The 22,323-nt window shown below is 39.6% G+C and overlaps 1 protein-coding gene across 1 annotated transcript in view; it reads right to left on the bottom strand.

Annotated features, from left to right (window-relative positions):
• Nucleotides 1-19,719: 19,719 nt before the first annotated feature.
• EDNRA (endothelin receptor type A) overlaps nt 19,720-22,323 on the bottom strand; it is a 57,250-nt gene continuing 54,646 nt past the window's right edge. Inside the window, exon 8 of the mRNA XM_080796700.1 lies at nt 19,720-22,096. Coding sequence (XP_080652826.1) covers nt 21,956-22,096 — 141 coding nt within the window. The 3' untranslated portion in view covers nt 19,720-21,955. The remainder of the gene's footprint in view (nt 22,097-22,323) is intronic.

Below are 22,323 nucleotides of genomic sequence, written 5' to 3'. Positions count from 1 at the left end.
CCTGGGATCGAGCCCCGCATTGGGCTCTCTGCTCGGTAGGGAGCCTGCTTCCTCTTTTCTCTCTGCCTGCCTCTCTGCCTACTTGTGATCTCTGTCTGTCAAATAAATAAAATCTTTAAAAAGAAAAAAAAGCAGGGAAAAATGGTTAAGAATCTCCACATTCTAAAGAAAGGTATTAGAGATACTGTCATTTGCTAAGGATTTGCTTAGAGGTAGCAACATGAGTACCATAATCATTACTACAGCAGCCTACATAAGAGAAGACTCCCTGTGGGAGAGTGCAGATGTCTGTGATGACCCATGGGAATTTCCTCTCCATAATCAAGACTAGAACCATCTCTGACTGATGCTCTCAACTGTGAGATCAGCTCCATGAGATTGGAGCAGTTCGATGAGAGAGATCTTGGGAGAGCTTGCCTGTGCTTTCTGGAGTTTGAGGCTGTAGATGATTCTAGATTCAGGAGCTCATTTCTTACAATGAGAATTTTGAGGACCTGAAGATGCTGGCTGACATTTCCTATAACAGCAGAGAGCAGCAGTGGTTACAAGCTACACTTTCATCATTCAGAGGACAAAAGTATCTGAGTTATCGCAGGCCATGCGGATGCTGTGGAGGTACCAAGACTCCAGTCATGTTGAAGGAACTGCCTGCTGGAGTGGGGAGGCATCAGAAGAAAATGCTCCAGAGTATAATGCCAAAGGGGAGAGCTGGGAAGAGTGGTGACATGACGTCAGCTGAAAGGTGAATTAAATCAACAAATGGTACAGTTTGGGGATCTTTGTAGTTTTTTTATATAGTTTTTACTTATTGATTCTCCCTTTGAATACCTGCCACAACAAAGGGACTAGTGTTGCCCAAAGAACAACCACCAATATGGTCTAGGCAAGAATTCCTTTACTCCTTTCTCCTCTAATACTTCCTTTCCCATCCCTTGCCCCTGGATAATCCGGCAACAGAAAGAGAGGAGACGTGAAAAAGCAAGATCATTCTGCCTTTCTCCATCGCTGCTCTGAGTTGGGCCAGGCCCGGGAGCAAGGGGGAAAGCTTTAAGACAGATGAGAAGTGAAAATTTTGGTTTCAACTGGAGTAACACTTCAATATCTGAAAACAAAGCCTCTGTAATAAAAGTGGCTAGAAAGCCGTAAGATCTATTTGGGATAATGGTTAAACTATAAAGAAGGCGAATCTGTTATAACATTCCTTTAGAATATAGGTTTTATTATTATTCAAATATGGCAAGGCAAACAGATAAGGAGATGATTGCTATTGAAAAGATAGTTTGTTATACTCACAGACCCCAAGAAGAGGGGCCCTGCAGTGCCATGGGGGGCACAGAGAGAAGCACAGTGTCCATCAGGATGCAGAGGGGTGGGGGAAATGTAGGCAGAAACTTTATTGTGGTGTCTGTTGGAAGAAAAGGGGGAGGAATGATCAGTAGGTTTAGAATTGGCTAGTTTTAATATTTTCTTTTATTTTTTCAGTTTTATTGAGATATAATTGACACATAACATCGTGTAAGTTTAAGGTGTAAAATGTGATGATTTGATACACTTATATATTTTGAAATGATTACCACAATAGGGTTAAATAATACTTCCCAAACCTCACGTGATTACATTTCTTTTTTGTGGTAAGAGCCTTTAAGATCTACTCTCTCAGCAAATTTCAAGTAAATAATACAGTGTTGTTAACTGTAGTCACCATGCTGTACACTAGATCCCCAGAACTTAGTCATCTTATAACTGCAAGTCTGTACCCTTTGACTGACATCACCTCATTTCCCCCAACCTTCAGCCCTTGGTAACCACCATTCTGTTCTCTGTTTCTATAAGTTTGATGTTTTTAGGTTGTACATGTGAGTGAGATCGTAGGGTACTCATCTTCCTCTGAGATATTTCACTTTGTACAATGTCTTCATGGTTCATCATTGTCACAAATGGCAGAATTTTCTTCTTCCTCAGGGCTAGATAATAAACCATAGTATGTATACACTGCATATTCTTATTCCACTCATCTATTGATTAGACGTTTAGGTTTTTTCCCTTTTTTTTTTTTTTTTTTTTTTTTTTGCTATTGTGAATATAGGAGTGCAGATAACTATGTAAGAGCCTGATTTCATTGTTTTTGGGTATATTCCCAGAAGTGGGATTACTGGATCATGTGGTATTTCTATTTTTACTATTTTGAGGAAACTCCATACTAGTTTTTGTACCAATTTCCACTCCCACCAGTAATACACAAGGGTTCCACTTCTTCCACATCCTTAATTTCTTGCCTTTTTAAAATAATAGCCATTCTAATAGCTGTGAGTAGTATCTCGTGGATATTTTGTTTCTCTGATGATTAGTGATGTTAAGCATCTTTTCATGTACCTGTTGGCCATTTGTATGCCTTCTTTGAAAAATGCCTATTCAGGTTCTCCCCACTTTTAATAGCATTATTTAGCTTTTGACTGTCGAGTTTTAGGAGTTCCTTATATATTTTGGGTATTAACCCCTTAACAGATATATGACTTGGAAATATGTTTTCCAATTCTATAAGTTGCCTTTTCATTTTGTTGATCATTTCTTTTGCTAAAAGAAGCTTTGTAGTTTGGTCTAGTCCCACTTGTTTGTTTTTGCTTTTGTTGCTTGTGCTATTGGAGTCATACCCAGAATGTGATTGCTAAGACCAGTGTCAAGGACACTTTCCCCAATTTTCTTTTCTAGGAGTTTTATGGTTTCAGGTGTTAGGTTTAAGGTTTAATCTATTTCAAGTAAATTTTTGTGAGGGATGTAAGATTTGGGGTTCAATTTCATTCTTTTGCATGTGATTAATCAGTTTTCCCAACACCATTTATTGAAGGGCGTATCATTTTGCCATTGTGTATACTTGGTTCCCTTGTCAAATAATGGTTGACCATACACATGAGATTTTATTTCTGGGTTCTGTATTCTGTTCAGTTGGTCTATATGTTCATTTTTATACCAGTACCATCCTGTTTTAATTAATATAGCCTTGTGATAACTTTGAAGTCAGAGAGTGTGATGCCTCCAGCTTTGTTCTTCTTTTAAGGATTGTTTTGGCTCTTTGTGGTCTTTTGTTGTTCCATATAAATTTTAAAATTTGGGGGATGCCTGGGTGACTCAGTCAGTTAAGTGTCTGCCTTCAGCTCCGGTCTTGCTCTCAGGGTCCTAGGATCAATACCCGAATCAGGCACCTTGCTGAGGCAGGAGTCTGCTTCTCCCTCTGTCTGCAGCTCCCCTTGCTTGTTCTCTCTCTCTCTCTCATTCTCTCTGAAAAATAGATAAAATATTTTTAAAAAATTTTTTGGTTCTATTTCTGTGACAAATACTGTTGAAATTTTCATAGGGAACATATTGAATCTAGAGATGGCTTTGGGGAGCATGGGCATTTTAACAATATTAATTCTTCTAATCACAAACATAAGATATTTTCCCATTTATTTGTGTCTTCTTTAATTTCTCTCATCCAATTCCTACAGTTTTTCAGTGTGCAGATCTTTTACCCTCTTGGTTAAATTTATTCCTAAGTTTTTTGTTTTTTTGGTTTTTTTTTTGGTCCTATTGTGGATGGGACTGTCTTCTTTATTTCTTTTTCAGATATTTCTTTGTAAGTATATAGAAACACAACTGATTTCTATATGTTGATTTTGTATCCTGCAACTTTACTGAATTTGTTTATTAGCTATAACATTTTCTTTTTTTTTGTGGAATCTTTAGGATTTTCTATATGTGAGATCATATCATATAAAAGCAGAGACAGTTTTGCTTCTTCCTTTCCGGTTTGGATGTCTGTTATTTCTTTTTTTTTGCCTAATTGCTCTGGTTAGGACTTCCAGTACTATGTTGATTAGGACTGGTGAGAGTGGACACACTTGTCTTGTTCCTGATCTTAAAGGAGAAGCTTTCAACATTTCACTATTGAGCAGAAGAGTAGTTGAGGGCTTGCCATATATGGTCTTTAGTTGAGATACTTTTTCCCAATACTCAATTTGTTGAGAATTTTTATTATTAATGGCTGTTGAATTTTGGCAAATGCTTTTTCTGCATATATTGAAATGATCATGAGTTTTTTTTTTTTCTCATTCCGTTAACATCACGTATCACATTTATTGATTTGTGTATTTTGAACCATCCTCGCATCCCAAGGATAAATCCCACTTGATCATGCCATATGATCTCCTGAATATGCTGCTGAATTTGGTTTTCTAGTTTTTGTTGAGAATTTTTGCACCTATATTCCTCAGGGATTATTGGCCTGTAGTTTTCTTTTCTTGTACTGTCCTTATCTGGCTTTGGTATTAGGGTATTCCTGGTCTCATAAATGAGTTTGGGAATATTCCCTGCTCTTCAGTTTTTGTGGAGGAGTTTGAGAAGGACTGGTATAAATTCTTTAAATGTTTGGTAGAATTTCACCAGTGAAACCATCTGGTCTTGAGTTTTTCTTTGTTGGGAGGTTTTTGATTATTGATTAATTAATTACAATAATTAGTCTGTTGGTATTGGTATTGGTATTGGTCTGTTCAGATTTTCCATCTCTTCATGATTCAGTCTTGGTAGGTTGTATATTTCTAGGAAGTCATACAATTTTTTTGTAGATTATCCAATATGTTGGTATATAATTATTTATAGTAGTCTGTGATGATCCCCATATTTCTGTGGTATCAGTTGTAATGTTTCCTCTTTCATTTCTAATTTTATCTGAGTCTACCAAAGCTTACTGTCATTACTGTTATGAGCATACATAGGGAGCTGACCACGGGTGGTGTGTGTGTGTGTGTATGTGTGTGTGTGAAGTACATGGAGTTCTGGGGGTGCTGGTTGGGAAGATTTGAGGGCAAGGGGTTTCCAGGGGCTTGTGGGTGGGCTTCTTGATAGAGTTTGTGACATGGTTATTAGGATCTTCTTCTCTTTAATGCCTTCAGGAATCCCATCTATCTCTTTCCCAGTCACTCTCTGCCCCCCAGTCATGCAGTTCATAATTCAACTCAGTTGGTGTGGGAGAGAAATAGGCCTCATTGGAAGCATCCTGCAAATCTGGGGAAGCCAGGTGTTTAGTCACATATGCTCACCTCACTACCCAACCCCTTGCAGAAAAATCACTCTCTTGGCCCTAAGCTGTTTTGCCTTGGGGGAGGGATAGTACTGATAAAGTCAAACTATTCCTTTTATGCTCTCCAGTGTATCCAAACTTGGATTTTTTTTTCTCTCCAGTGCTCCAGTATGGAACATCTCTGCTAGAAACTTGGACTTCCACAGAGATCTCTCATTTATGGGTGATTGTTTAAGAGTGCATTCTCCAGCTGCTCTCAGACCGCAGCCAAGAGAGGCAGAGACTGGAGCAGGTTCATGGTCCACTTCAGGGTCCACAGCTGGAACCAAAGACTGTATGCCTGTTACTCATAGCATAGGGGTGGGTGTGGGATGTGGCAAGGGTCTTTCTGGATCCCTTGGCATATGGTGCTGAGTCCCACAGCTCCCACAAAGGCAGTTTTGGGAGCCAAAGACACCAAATTGTTGAGGTGGGGAGGTACTAGTTGGGATGTCTTATTTGGTCATCTTGCTGGTATCACCCCTAGGTTGAATAATTTGGGGGAGCTCTGGGGCATGAGAGCTGTGCCTAATTGTTTGGCACTCTGGGGCATGGGAGCTTTGCCTAGTTGTTTGCCTTGGGTGATTAGGACAGGGGATAGTGGCTTTAAGTGTGACAGTTGGATAAAGGAATTTGTAGGGGTATGTGCTGTGGCTTTGCTTATGAAAGGTGTGCTTGCAGGCTACTTGTTGGCTATTTTAGGAATTAGCCAACCCTGAGAGGGGCAGTTCAAACATATTCGAAGGCAATAGAATAATAATAAAAAAAAACCTATCCTCTTATTTTGCCCAATTAGATTTATACTATTTAGTAAATTGAATTCATATAGTGTCATTTGGGTAATGGGCCAGAGTTGGGGAGGGAAGATAGACCTTAAGTTTTCCTTTTACACTTTTCTTACACTTTTATAATTATTATCATGTTCATGTATTCCTTTTGTAAATCAACAAGTATATCCAGAGGAAAGAAAATCCTAAAAATGAAGTATAAGAAAGAACAGTAAAAGTTGTAGAGTACATATTTTGGGGTTTCATATTGCAAAAGACTATAAAAATTGCTTCTGCATGTATCTCATGAAAATTTTGCATTTACTCTTTCACTACTGTTTAATTTAACATTGATAACAGTTTCTACAGGGTGGGAAATAGATTGTTTTCTTCCTCCTTTCTTTGTACTGTCAATTATTTCTCACATAAGCAGATTTTCAATGATCTGAGTACCATTGGAAGTAGATCTATCATAACCACAGTGATAACTAGGCTTGTCATCTTAACCAGGATACATTTGAATGTGAAAGTGAGGACTACTAATAATTACAGCGGGACCACAAGCATAAACTGGAACAGTCTTGGTCAAATTGGGAACTATGTTCATCCCCCTTGCTTGAGGGATGTATGTCAAATTCTTCAGAAAGGCACCCAGCCCTATATGATCTGGACCCAGGCTCCTCTAATAGAACCCCATGCTCCATTTTATACTCGGGTAGTACTTAACTACATATAGAGCCACCCACCCCTGCAAGCTACACTCAACCCTATCCTCACTTCTGTCCGTGCTGCCCTCTGGCCGGAATAAGCTGTCTCTCCCACAGATGATGCTTATCCTTATTTTAAGATTTTAGAAGTCTCTGTCACAAAGCCTTGCATGCCCTCCTGTGTAACCCGGTGCTATCATGTGCTTATTTTTATTATCCTTTGCCACATTGTTTATATTTATCTGTTTAGTTCTTGGTCCTTCCATTAGAGTATGAGTTCTTCCAGAGAGAAAGAGCTGCCTTTGTATGCTTCTGACACACTATCAGATATTTAGATATTTGGGGAATGAATGAGCAAATAATACACTTCAGATCCACCTTCTTAAAAGCACAGAGTCTTTAGATGGTAGAATGACTTATTCTTGGCCGCAGATTCAGTGTATCTGCCTGGAACATCCTTTTTACTTTTCCTTTCGGTCTTAATGATATAATTAATGTAAAACATGCTAGTCAGATTAAATAATTATTTTGAGATGATGGGTTTTGGAAGCATTATGATTTGAGACTTAGTTTTGAAGATCAATTCTCTCATATATCTGTGTTTTTTACTGGTTTCATTTTTTTCTGAAACCCCTTCAGTCAGGGTGACTCAGGGCTGGAGTTTTGAGTTTTAGTTAGTTATTTTTTTTTCCCGACATCTAGCAGTTGGAGTTACAATCTGTTACACAGAAGTTGAGTTAGCTATGTATAGATATGTGGACACTTCCTGGATTTAGAAGTAGGCTTACTGATTCTAGAATTGCTTATTGAAGATGTGAGACAGGAAAGGAATTATCCTAAGAATGATAGAAATAAGTTCTATCAGTTTATAGTAGAGGAATATTGCCAGATTGCCCAATTTTTGATTTTATTACTCAAAGGGAATTTAGAATTCTTCTAATTTGATGGAGTACATAGTCTCTAGAAAGGGAAACAACATAAATATCCATCATTAAGGTGCTAGCTAGTAAGTTACAGCAAATCCATACAGAGGACTATAATGTAGCCATCAAAATTAATAAACTAGAACTATAAGTGCTGACTTGGAAATACGTACAAAATATATTAAGTGGAAAAATGTAGTATAATATGTGAGGTATGCCACTATTTTTTGCTTAAAATGAATAAGAATGACAAGTTAGAAACATTCAACTGTTTGAATTACTTTTTTTAAAGAATTTTGTTTATTTATTTGAAAGAGAGAATACAGAGCGAGAGAGAGAGCATGAACAGGGGTGATGGTGGTGGTGGGGCTTGGGTAAGGGTAGGGAGAGAGAGAAGCAGCCTGTCCATTGAGCAGGGAGCCCCGTGTGGGGCTCTAACCCAGGATCCCAGGATCATGACCTGAGCTGATGGCAGACGCTTAACTGACTGAGCCACTTAGGCACCCCTGAATTTTTTTTTAGCTTTTCATTTTTAATTAGCTATGGAGTCTCATGCAGTTGTAAGAAATAAGAGAGAGAGATCCCCATATGCCCTTCACTCCATTTTTCCAAGGGTGACATTTTGTATAACTACAGTACAATATTGCAACCATGAACTTGACCTCAATATAATTCATTGACCTTACTCGTATCAAACTATTCTATTTTTTTTAAAGATTTTATTTATTTATTTGACAGAGAGAGAGAGTGAGCACAAGCAGGCAGAGCGGCAGGTAGAGGGAAAGGGAGAAGCAAGCTCCCCACTGAGCAGGGACCCTGATGCGGGGCTCGATCCTAGGACCCTGGGATCATGACCTGAGCCAAAGGCAGACACTTAACTAACTGAGCCACCCAGGTACCCCAGATTAGACTATTTTAATTTTAATTTTTATGAAAATTATATATATACGTGTTAAAAATTTACTACTAAAGACTTAACTTTTGAGCTCTAAAACACTTAGTCTCCAATTATCTACTGCTGTGTAACAAACTACTCCAATATGTAATGGGTTAAACCAACAATAATCTTATTAAGTCTCAAGATTTTATAGATCAGGAGTTTAAGCAGGGGTTGGCTGGTGTGATTTTTCTGTTCTGTGTAGCATTAACTGAGTGTATTCAGCTGGTGTCTGGTCTAGTCTGGTAATTCAAAGACAGCTTCATTCACATGTCTGGTGTCTTGAAGAGGTGGCTACAAGGTTGGGCTCAGCTGGTTATTTCTCTCTTAATGCAGTCTAAAGATCTCTCCATGTGGTCTCTCAAGGGAGGTGGTTGGTGTTCTTACATGTTGGTTCAGAGATTCATGTGACCACAGTGGAAGCTTCTACTCCTCTAAAAACCGAGGACTGGAAATGGCAGAGTATCATGTCCACTGGGATATTATTGGTAAGCTTCCGTAGGTCAACCCAAACTCACTCATGGAGAGGGGAAATAGACCCTTCTGTGGGAAGAGTTTCAAGGAATTTGTGGTCATCTTTAATCCACCACAGCTAATAATGAAAAGAGGAAGCCCCTTGCCTTTACCTCTCCTAATACCTGTTACCCAGAGGCTATCACTCTCAACTTTTAACTTGTTTTCACTGATATTTAACTCCATCTCTTGAACAATGTACTTAACACTGTCATTTCCCTGGATTTAACAATTTTACATATTATTTTGGCTTCTTTTCAGGGTGAATGAAGTCTTACCTCAATCTCTCTCTTCTCTCTCTCTCTCTCTCTCACACACACACACACACACACACACACACTTTCCATTCTCTGATTACCCCATTAGAGCAATGTCACAATTTGGACAGTTTTGTATATTTGCTAATTCTATCTCATTATTCCCCTGCGGACAAGCTCTTCTTTCTCGAGCTTTCTGTCCTCCTGTTTCTATTTGCACTTGTTGTTCTAGGCCTGCTGCTGTTCTTTGTTATTCTGAGGAATTTCTTTGTCTCTCTGCTCTGTTAGAGCCTCTGTTTTACTGCATTCTACATTTTTTCTTTTTTGGTTAACCACCTCATTTTACTTGAGTCAATTTCTTTTGTCCCCAAAACTCATCTTGGGTTTGTCTTTTCTTTTTGGCATTTATAGGAGTCATTTGTCTTATTTGGGAATAGGAGGAAAGTAGTAGTGAATGTTTGGGCAGCCTTCTCCAGCGTGGAAAACAAAGCTCTCTCTTCCCTTCCATGGGTGGGAGATGTGGAAATCTATTTCTGGAGAAAGGTCTTCCAGCTTTTGAGGAAAAGGAACCAATGCTATGGGATCCTGGTTTAATGGATAATCTTGGCTCTACCTATTAACTCTAACTCTGTGTTAGAAAAAGAGAAAAGATAACTTTTTTTAGTAGTGGCAACAGGAGAAGGGGGACATAGGTTTAACTTGGAGAAGTCGAGGACGGAAGCAGTACTGTATAAGGGAATGTAGAGATGAACACACGGGCTAGGGGAGAAGGGTCACTTCCAGAGAAGTTCAAAGTCACACCGTTGATGGCCCAGGTATTTACTGGGAATTTTGTATTACTGCCTTCAAGTGTCCTGCCAATAAATCATACAGTACTGTGGGTGTGGAAGGAATACCCACCTAAGTTTCCTTTCCTTGGCTCTACAGCAAATAGAGGAAGCTACTCTCTTACTTATACCCTACCTTTGCCTCCAGGACAACTATAAGACCAAAGGAATCCTTGGATACCTAGTGTGGAGGTTTGTGAGTTGAACTGAGCATACTTGAGCATCTCAAACTAGAACAATAGAAGTGGATACTTAAACCATCCACAACAGTAGGGTCAAAATTGAAGCAATCTAAAATGTGTATTTCTGTAACTGTTTCATGTTCCTTTGGAGCCACTTAAATTCCTGGTGATTGCAGAAAATAATTATTTAAAGCTTATTATTAGAAGATAATTTCATCTATTCTAGTTTATAGTTTCATTTTTATGGTCGTATATGTTTCAGCAATTTGAAATTTGTAAGATAAGCCCCACCAGAGTTGTTTCTCTTCTGAAGAGTCTTCCTTCCTTTTCCTTATGCCAAAGATGGCAGCTAGGTGCCAGGAGGAGCTTGTTTAGCCTCATAGTTTTGGAAAGGGTTCCTTGACTGAGTGATATCATTCTCTGTTCTTCTGTTGATCATCAACTGAGATACATACTCAGTGAATGACTTTCATCCTTTCTGCATCTACTGCTGAAATGTCCAGTCTTGCTCTTGACTGGCTGTCTGCCTTACCCTGTCTAGCCTGTGGACTTTGGTGTCATCTCACCTTTCTCTATAGTAACTCAATGGCAAACTCTCTGGCTCTTGACTCTTGGTTCCAGGGTCAAGTCTAGGAATACCTATATCTTTTCCACATTGCATGGGAAAGTATGGGAGGCTTGAGGATAGCTAATACAATTCTCCCCAACAACTCGTGCTTATTTCTCAGCAACTGCAGACACTCATGCTGGTTTAGGTCAGCAAACGCTCTATGAGATGGTCTGCTCATGTGTTCCAAATAGAAACTGCAGTGTGCAGTACAAGCCTCTTTCTACACAGGGCACAATTTACCAGTCTGAAACTTGTCTCTATTCTCTACCTGATTTCTGTTTCCACAATCAACTCTTCAACTGGCTAAATCTTAGGGGTATGGGATGTGAGCTCTGAAACCCAAGGGAACCTAGGTGGGACGTACATATTGTTCCTTCTTAATTAAGCTTTCCCACTGCTCAGTAGAAAAGCATGCATTTTTCTTAAACTGGTGGAATCTTACCATCTTCACTGGGAACTTTTGTTTTAGGTGGTGTCTGCCATTCCCTTCCCTTGGGTGATTAAGCCTTAATGGTGGAGGGAGCTTTTAGGAAAAATAATTCTGGATTACTGAAAAGGAAAATGTTCAGGGAAGCAATGATTTCTCTCATTACCTCTTTGAAAATAATTTTTGTCATTACTTCTTTTAAACCCACTCTATAGGTCCAGTCCTATACCTGTTCTTTTGAAATTTTGGGCCAATCCCATACTTTTTTGGGTTACTCTTCAATAGTTATAAAGCCCTTTCTTCACAAGAAAAGTCTCATATCAACAGTAAAAATGTGCAGGCCAATGTAATAAAGCCTCATACGTTTATCTAATTGTCATGTAGGTTTTGGCTCAAAAATCATCTCCCAGAAAGACTTTCTTTGACCATCCTATATTAAAAGTCGCCTCAAGGTATCCTCCTAGCCATTTTTTCTTTCATATCACCTTGATGTAATTAATTTAACATATACATATTGAGGGCTAACTATGTGTCATCCAGAATTGTCCCATGCACTGGAGATATTACAAAAAACAAGACAGACCAGAGGAGGCAGACAATAGACAAACTTAAGTGAATAAAAAAAGTATCACTTAGTGATATGTGCTGTGCAGAGAATTAAAACAGAATAATATGGTAGAGTGACTAGGTGACTAATTTACATTGTGTGGCCAGGAAATGTCTCTCTGAGGAGGTGACATTTAAGCTGAAATCAGAATAACAACCTTTTATTTGTTGCATACCGTGTAATCGACAGAGGCAAGAGTTTGTGAGATTGTACGTCACACAGCATAATTCCTAGATGAGACTACTCATGCATAACCACATAACGTTCCCTGGAGTACTGGGGCAACCTGGTGGAATGCTGTGTGATCCCAAGCGTGGTCAGAAATTATACCGTTATTTTTCCTGAACCAAGTCATGGTTCAGTAGCATATTAAGTTCCCATGACCCTTCTACTTTTTGATTGAAGGAGATTCTGGATGCTGGGCTGATGACAAAAATGGAAGACTGTACTCACTAACCAAGCCCAAGGAGTTGTGCAATTTGTAACGCAATTGCCGAGTATCTGCAGATGATGTAGCATCTGAGAAACGGTATCAGCATGGAGGAAGTAAGGAACTCAGGCTCCCTTCTGCCAGATGGATTTTAAGTCCAGGTATATTTGGAAGTGGAGCACTCAGTGGAAGGGGAGGAGTTGGAAAACGGTCTACCATTTTAGAGATTCTCTGTGGACACACACAGAGGAAGGGAAGGGAAGGGAAGCATGCTGGACAACAGCTTCAAGGCTTACTCTTCACCAGCGACCCTGACTGATAGGTCTGGAACAGTGAGAAAGACTCTTTAATGTGGAACAGCTATGAGATTGGGAGATGTTTATAAAATAAAGGCTTTTAGGCATAGTTACGTAGTTGGTATGCGTCTCCAGCTTATTGGAAATTTGTTTGCCCTGATAGGTTCTATAAGAACACATGAACATGTAATGAAATGATTTTGGTTTTTCTTGTGTATTTATTGTATAACTGTGATGATTAATTTTATGTGTCAATTTTATTTTCACTTTCCTGGGCTAAGCGATGCTGCACTGATAAAACATTATTTCTGAAAAAACCCAAAACAACAACAACAAAACACCAACATTATTTCTGGGTGTGTCTATGAGAATGTGTCTGGAGGAGATTAGCATTTGAATGAACAGTCTTCTCTGTGTCCCTCTAGCTGGGAGCACCCAAAGTGGAGAGATCATTCATACAGGTGCACTTGGTATCTTTCCAGGTTGTTCTTGTAAGGTTTGATTTAAAAATGACATTCTTGGGGCACCTGGGTGGCTCAGTGGGTTAAGCCTCTGCCTTTGGCTCAGGTCATGATCTCAGGGTTCTGGGATCGAGCCCCACATCGGGCTCTCTGCTCAGCAGGGAGCCTGCTTCCTCCCCCTCTCTGTGCCTGCCTCTCTGCCTACTTGTGACCTCTGTCTGTCAAATAAATGAATAAAATCTTTAAAAAAAAAAAAAAAGACATTCTTCTACCTACAGTACAAACAGGCTCTGTTCTTGTCTGTAAGCCTAAAACATAGACAAAGGACATTCTTACGTTGGCAGCTGTACAGTGTAGCCTTGTTTGTGGTAGTAAAGGACTGAATACATTAAATGTAAGATAATAGGAGATCACATGCCTGAAGAGATGGATGCTATTGATTAATCAGTCAGGAAGAATCTTCCTTCTTCCCTCCCTCCCATCCCTTCTCTCCTCCCTCCCTTCCTTTTTTTTCCCTTTCATGTTCATATAGTTGACACACAGAGTTTTTTAGTTTCAAATCTTTCCTTCTACTAAAGGCTTCCATATTTGACTCTTCTCATCTTCTCTGGGCATTTGATCCATCAATTACCTTCTTTTTTTTCACCCCTCCATGACCTCTCCTTTTCAGTGGCCTCAATTCTTCCATCTTAAAAGTGCTTAGGTGGTTTTTCTCTTAAAGAAACAAAAGCCTTTCCTTTGACCCTGCTGTTCTGTCAAGTCGCCATCCTAGTTCTCTGGGACTCTCATCGTCCAGCCCTTTCAAAGAGTGGTCTGTGCTTGCTACCTGCACTTCCCAAGCTAGAGCTGACTAATCTTGTTACCTCTCTTACTGATTTCCAGCTTCATAAATGACTGATGCTTTCATTTGGCAGACACTTCGGAGAGGTGTGTTCTTCTAAGGGTAAGGACAGTCGCATTCCATTAGAAGTAATGTCAGACACACAGAAAACATTAGAGTTTGCAGTGGAGCTCCCAGAGTGGTCTGTGTGAGCACCCAACAGAAAACATGCTCTTAACAGCCAATGGGACTGAAGTTGAGGGTGAGGAAGTTTGGACTGCCGATTAGTGAAGAGATCTCATACATCCTAAGATGCCCCAGGTAGAGAAATCAAGAGTAGTTTCAAACATGAGCCCCAATTCAGTATGCTAAAGGATCTAACACGTTCATTGTTGGAATTTGCCAATCACATTCAGCCGTGAAATAAAAAGTGTGCTCTCTTTGGTCAGGTTCCTCCAGAAGCAGTCTTCAAGCCAAGAATTGGCATAAGTGGTTTGCTAATACCCAGACTCAGAAGAAGAAACCAGTAAAGGAGTAGAAGAAGCAGACTGAGGAGAGGGAAGAACCTAAGAGAGGTGAGCTTTCAGGTAAAGTCACAGACTTGGCCCCATTTCCTGGGTGCTGGGTATTAGCCCCACCTGAGGCACAAGAGCTCGACTTGGTCCTCTCACACCAGTAAGTCCTTGTCCACAGGTCGTGGTGGGGGGTCATAGGTGGACATAAAATTCCCAGTCACTTCCTCTGCTCCTTATAAGCTAGGGGGCTCCGATGTCCAAGGACAGGTACAAATAGTAGCAAAAACCATGAAGCTAGGGATGGGTGAACAGAGACGGTACAAGGGATCCAGGAGGATCTGATCAGGTCTCCAACAGCATCTGTACATATGTCTAAAGGTATATATGCTCCCTCAATGTGACAGTGCTTGTGTACAGTGGTATAACTGCAAGGCACCTGGAGCCCTGAAGTAATCACAGCTCCACCCAGACCTGGTGGGGACAGTCTGGCAGTACATAAGGACAGTATTTGTGCAAAATCCCAGTGACCCAGCAGCAGTCCTACTCCTTTTTAATTGTCCCAGGGAAATCACACAAGTCTCCACGAAGTCTTGTACAAAGATGTACGGTGGAGCCTTGTTTGTGGTACGAAAGGACTAGATAAATAAATGTAAGATATATATGTAAATACAAACATGTGATTATAATATATGCAAATATAATGTAAACAATCTATGTAAATATATTTGCATATATGTCTTAGGTTATATTTAAAGTCTCATGTATAAAGATTCCCCCCCGAATACATGGATCATTCATTAATTATTGTTTTGTTCTGAAAGAGCTTTAAATATATTATAGATCTATTTTGTGTATGATTTTATAATTTGAAAAGCAAAAATTCTTTTGAAAGAAAGTACTAAAAATTGAAGAATTAACTAAGTTAAAAATGTGAAAAAGCAGCAGAAATCAGGAGTGGCAGGATATATGGATGGTATCCTCAAAAAAGAGAGGAAGTGGTGCAGCTGTTCTCCCTTCCCCTTTCTAAGGCCATGTGGGGTTTCCTTTGGGAAGTCACTCTTCCCCCCATCCCACCTCCCTGTTGGCCCTGTTTGGCCTTAACTGATCAGCAGAAATCCATCCCTCCCAACAAGGTTCTGCCTGGGAGTGAAGAGAAGCGATCCAGGCCCAACCCCATTAGGCTTCATGATGTAGACAAAAGACCGGATCGAAGAGATCAGGTTTGCGTTAGGCACAAATGTACGCCTGAAAAGCCTAAAAGGGCCCATATGTTCCCTTCACCTGATCACATTTACTAGATTTTCTTATTTCAAGATATTTTAAAACCCTAAGCATTTAACTACAGTTACTCTCAATGGTCACAATTCGAGAAAAATGAAGAGCTCATGTTCATAGAGAAATGGCTTTATTCTGTGAAAACGTGCATAAGTGGAGTGAGTCAGGGCTGTGTCCTGTAGGTGCTGGGGCCTGTGATTTTACTGATCATATGATACTTGGCAGTCTGGGCGGCATGCATTACTGTCTCCCATCTGGGACAAATCTGTCAAACAACTCTAAAAGGCAGTTGTAGCTATCATCATAGAATCCAATTCAAACAAAAGATGGTCAGCTCCACGTAGATAAATTAGGAAAGAGGACTGTGGTTTAAGGCCAGGAAGGAAAAATATGTGGAATACTCTATATTTCCTCAGGAGAGTCTAGTACTCTCCTTATTATATCTAGGTTTAGCAATGCCATTCCTAATTTGTTACCTCCCAGGAAGAAATAAGGACATCTACTGAATAATACTGTTGTTAAAGCTTGGGAAACCATGAGGTATTAGGACTTCTGCCTTCATCAAAGCAAAACTAATCCATGCTAGTTTGCTTCAGGAGCAAAGCCCCACTTTGCAGTTACAACGTTATTATTATTATTTTTAAAGATTTTATTTATTTGAGAGTGAGACAGTGAGAGAGAGCATGAGAGGGGAGAAGGTCAGAGGGAGAAGCAGACTCCCCATGGAGCAGGGAGCCCAATTCGGGACTCAATCCAGGGACTCCAGGATCATGACCTGAGCTAAAGGCAGCTACTTAACCAACTGAGCCACCCAGGTGCCCTGTTATTTTTGGGTTCTTGATTATTCCCTCATTCTAGGAACTGTAGCCTCTCCTTTCAGTTTTGGAAACACAAAAGTCAGAGTATTGGTCCTGACCAAATATGGACATTAGTTTGTCTTTGTAAGTACTTAGGCAAAAGTGTGACAGAGGCTTCTCCAAATATAAGATTATTTTTTTTAAAAATGGGGCAGTTTTCAATATGAAGACCCCACTGGAATTTCAGAGACAACTGCATATGGTGGACTTGTGCCACTATAACTTCGTTTGTCTGAGGTATGGAAAAAAAAATCAATCAATAGAGTGCTGTACCAGATTATGTTACAAATGAAGGAATCATAGTCTCAGAATTTCAGGACTGGAGAGGCCTGGGAATACTGGTAGTGCATTTTCTTCATTCCACACCTATATATTGTTTAATACTATTTATGGACTAGTAATATTAAAAATGATAGAGATAATAGACAAGGAAAAGATTCATATTTGTCTTGGTTCTGTCCTGGACTTAATCTCCAATTTGTTTCATTACCTTAATAATTTTAAACGCATTGATATTAAGTTTATTTTTGAGTAGAGAATAATATGTATTTACAGGCTTAAAAAAGCTCATAATGTACAGACAATAGTCTGTTGCTTTTTATTATGCCATTCTCCTGGCAGTGACATATTTTTGCATTAAGATAAAAATCACAGAAGCAAGAACCCTTACACGGTGTTTTTTCACTAATGTCACCAGCCGGAGTTTAAAGAATTTTGACTACTTTGTCTTTGTGCCTTTACAGGCCCCTGTGCTGACCTCTGCTGAGTCATCACTAAGCATTTCAGTGCATTTATTTATTTCTACATCTGGTTTCGTATTCCCAGCACAACTCGCACAGTGTAATAATGGAGGGTAGTCACTATATTTGTACTGGGTGAAAAGATAAATCAAGAAGGAGAAGGAAGGAGGGAAGAAAAGGTAGAACGTAGGGGATTTTTAGGGCAGTGAAAAGATTCTGAATGATCCTGTCATGCTGAAAAACTGTCACTATCCACTTATCAAAATCCATACAATGTAAAATATAGTGAACCCCAATGTAAACTATGCACTTTAGTTGATAAGATTGTATGAATATTGCTTCAGCTAGTACACCATACTAACAAAAAAGGAAATAATAGGGAGAACTCTTTGTTTTATAAGATTTTAGAACTTTTTTTTTTTTTTTTTTTAGATTTTTTTAATTTATTTGACAGAGAGAAATCAGAGCTAGGCAGAGAGGCAGACAGAGAGGGGCGGGGAAGCAGGCTCCCTGCTGAGCAGAGAGCCCCATGTGGGGCTCGATCCCAGGACCCCGAGATCATGACCTGAGCCGAAGGCAGAGGCTTAAACCACTGAGCCACCCAGGTGCCCCAAGATTTTATTTATTTATTTGAGAGAGAGATATATCACACATGAGAGAGCACAAGCAGGGGGAGCAGTAGGCAGAGGGAGAAGCAGGCTCCCCGGCTGAGCAACCTGAGCCAAAGGCAGATGCTTAACCGCTTAACTGACTGGGCTACCCAGGTGATGTGGGAGAACTCTTTGTAGGGAAAGGGGAAAAGAGGGCATATGGGAATTGTCTGTACTTTCCAATCTACTCTAAAACTCTAAAAAACAAAGTCTCTGAATTTAAGCAGTAAGAAGAAACAAACCAAGATAATTTAGATGAGATGTTCTTAGAATGTATGTATTATAAGCAACAAAAACCAAATGCAATTAGCATAGGCACAAAAGTAAATATGTTGGTTTGCTTACTGAAGTCATGGGAATGCATCAGGGAGAACTGGCACCAAGAACTTCTGTGCCCTCTTCCATCTTTGTAACACACTCTAGGTTGACTTCCCTCATGAGCACCTCCCAGCCTCATGACCTACTAGGTGTGCCGCAGTGGGAAAGGGCTCTTTCCTACTTTAGTTGTTCCTGAGAAAACTCCCCAGGGGATGCTGGTCAAATTAGCTTGGAAATGTGAATATCTTTAGACCATTTATGGGGGTCGAGAGACCGGCTCCAATTATGGTATAATGTGTACAAGGCTGGAAACAAGTAGGCATGATAGAAACCTACACACACACACACACACACACACACACACACACACATATCATGACAGCTCAAAGGATGGGGCTGTCTTTAACAGAGCTGTGATGGTTAACATTATATGTCAACTTGACTGGGCCAGGAGACACCCAGAAAGCTAGTAAGAATATCACTTCTGGGTATGCTAGTGAGGGTATTTCCAGAAGAGATTAATATTGAAATCAGGAGGTTGAGTAAAGCAAATCTGCTCTCACCAGTGTGGGCAGGCATCCTCCATCTATAGAGGGCCCCAAAAGAGCAAAAGGTCAGAGGAAGGGTGAGTACCCTGTCTTTTCTTGACACGGGATATCCATCTTCTCCTGCCCTAGGACTTCGGTGCTCCTGGCTCCTGGGCCTTTGGACTCTGGGACTTCAACCAGTAGGCTGCCCCATGGTTCCCAGGCTTTGGGCCTCAGACTGGGAGTTATACCATCTGCTCCCCTGTTTTTTTTTTTTTCAGGCCTTCGCACTTGGACTGAATTACATTACAGGCTTTCCTGGTTCTCCAGCTTGTAGATGGCAGATCATGCATATTTCAGACTCCATAATCACGTGAGCCAATTCCCATAATAAATGTCCTCTTCTTCCTATCTATACATCTAGCTAGCTAGCTGTCATCTATCTATCTAATATGTCCTATTGCTTTGGGGTTCTCCAGAGAAAAACCCTGACTAATACATGAGCGGAAGAATATTAGGGTAGCCCAAGTTAGAGAGATACGAGTAGCTTAGTTTTAGATACAGTATGTCTGTTAGCCATTCAATTGGAGATGTCAAATAAGTGCTTGGATATATGTGAGTCTCCTCGTCCAGCTATCCACCTGATGCACTGTTTATTGTCCAGCTCCCTCCTCTAGAATGCCGGCTCCCTGAGGGCAGGAACTCTGCCTGTTTTGTTTACTGCTGTGTCCCCAGTACCTAGAAGAATGACTGGGGCAAAGTAGATGCTTAGTAAAATATACTGGAAATGTGAATGAAGGAATGGATGAAAGAGTAAATGTTCTGTATGACAAAGTAGGTTGCGAATAGGATACAGTTAGGAAGTATCTGTTTGAAAGTTAAATTGCTTGCTGAGCTATTATTAAGATGATATTAGCAATAGGCATCATGTAATCAACATTTTCTGTGTAGAACTATGTAGAAATGAAGAGACACTTGCAAGGCTTCTGTAAACTTTTATTTTATACTTGTGGGCCACTGCCAATGCAGGGGCCTTGGCTTCTGGCTCATTTCTACAGATTTGCTTGGGAAGGTGTGATAAAGGTAAAAACTGGAAATATTCCCTCTAGTAAACATGGCTACTTACTGGTCCATAACCAAAATGCACATTGAAGCCTGTGTGTTATTCAGAAATCTATGATTTTCTGAACTGATGAAATGTATTTTCATATGCAAGAGACAAAACATCTTAAAAAAGAAGACAATTGTCTAAACAAAATGCTGTGAACTATGGCTTATATTATAGGTATATATCACTGCACGTGATGCACCAGTAAGTTATGGAATCCGACTGCTAACACATAAAGGAGCCCTGCGATTGGATCAACTGGAACCTGGTATCATTTTATATACAACTATGCTAAAATGTAGCCCAACAAGTCAGCTTAGCTAATTTATCATCAGCAATCTGTCTGGTGAAACCTGATAGGAAACATCGGACCTCTTGTCAGTCTCATCAGCATACTGAGTTGAGGAACCAAGACAATATAATACTTCAATATTTAATGACTTTTGCTCTAGCAGAGGAAAAAGTACAATCCCAAATGCTGTTTTATCAAACCAACCCACCAACCGGCTCAACAAACACTATTGTTAACCCATGGTTCATCTCCATTCATGCTGCCTCCCATATCCCATTTGTAATGGTGACATGTTCACAGGAATTATGACGCAGATAGATTAAAACTGACTAAGGCCAGCAGTCATGATGAGCAACCACTTAGATTCCACTCAGAGTATGTCCTGCGGTATGATTACAGGGCAGTGTTATTAGATTACATTAAATCCATACATACCATAACACACATGCATATATCACACACACAAGTACATTCCATAAAGACAATCACAGAAAAATTGGCTAAAAAAATGTACAGTTGTTTATATATATATTTATATACACCACAGTAAAAGATTTTCTGCTGTACTCACAGTCTGTAAACATCTTGGAACATGCCCAGCAAAAGTCACTGTGGGCCCTTTGAAATGGTGACCATGTGAAGAGTGGGGGTGGGAGAGGTGTTTAGATTCATGCTGGCAACCCAGGGAAGTGAAGAACTATAAATTCATGGTGGCATTTGGGGGTAATTATATCTCACTGATGTGATAAACTCCGCTGGTCACTTTGAAATGGTTTCTTATATGGAAAAGGGAATGACCAAAAAAGTTGGACCGACAGTTAACATTTTTAGAGAAATCAAGAGATTATGAGGTGATATGTATAACATATATGTATGTACATATACGTATATGTCCATATACATGTTGCTATTACCAAATGCACACATATATGTTACTATTATTTTTAAAAAAAAACCTCAATGAAAATTTCCAAGTCTTCTAAAAACCTTGTCTTTTTCTACTAGTTGTGCTTTAGATGTAAATACATTCCACTGAAAGTCTTGGGTATGGTTGAATGATATGCACATTTAAATTTTAGTACATGATATTGATTTTACATACAATATCTACATTAAAAAAAGATTGGGCTTGTGAAAAATAGAACTATTTGATTCAAGCATTATTTTAAAATTTCACATAAAAATGTGCTCCAGAGCTCCTGTAATGAAACCTCATTACAAAAGAAAATATAGGTCTTAAAAATTCTTTGAATACCAGCTATTACACTGCCACATATGGATATCAGCCTGTGCTTTAAGTGCCTGTATTTGCCGCAGCTTGAGAATTGATGTTTTAAAAATTAAAAAGTGACATGAAAAACATTAACCTGATTGCTTACCTTACTGCATCTGGCCAATTCAAAAAAATTGAAAATCTTGTCATAATTGCTAAATTTTCATGGTGGCTAGTTCTCACTGGACATTCCACAGAAGCTGTCAAGTACTGGAAGACTGTTTTCATGCAAAAGTAGTAAATACCCATCTGATTTAACCAAACAGTCTCCCTTCCTCCTGCCAACTCCCACCATTTTTTTAGTGCATAATATGTAAATAACAAGCAGAATATGTTAATTAGATAAATTAAAGAAATAAGATTCATTGAATTTGTGACCATAAACCAGTCTACCCTCTGATGTTTTGGAAAGCATTTTTCTGGGTTTGGGGCTGAGTCACAGGAGAAGGATTGGAGAAAAGATTTCTGGAAACACAGTTGCTGTGTGATTTTTTTCTCCAATAGAATTTGAAGGATTACTGATGACTATCTCTTAAGATGTTTAGTTAATGCTGTCCTTATGGCTGCTCCTCTCTGTGTTGTGGTTGTTTTGTTCATGGTTCTTCCACTGTATGCTTGTTCCATTCATGGGGACCGAGGTCATCAGACTTTTGGACTGGTAACAGCAGCAGCAGAGGCAGGACTGGGGGAAGGAACAAAGTCTAAATAAATGAGCCTACCAACCTGTTTCCAGCAGAACACAGAAGCCTTGGGCTCCTACCAACAAAACGTGAGGAGAGAATGTGAACCTGAACAATAATCTAGAGTATGGAGCCAGTAATCTCTAGGTAGAAATTAAACCGTCCATTCTAGTGCAGAGAAATAGATCCCTTATTTCTTGTTATAATTTATTCACCAAATCCAAGTGGA

Source organism: Martes martes (assembly GCF_963455335.1).
Source record: "Martes martes genome assembly, chromosome: 2".
Lineage (NCBI taxonomy): Eukaryota > Metazoa > Chordata > Mammalia > Carnivora > Mustelidae > Martes > Martes martes.
This window is presented reverse-complemented; position numbering and strand designations above follow the sequence as displayed.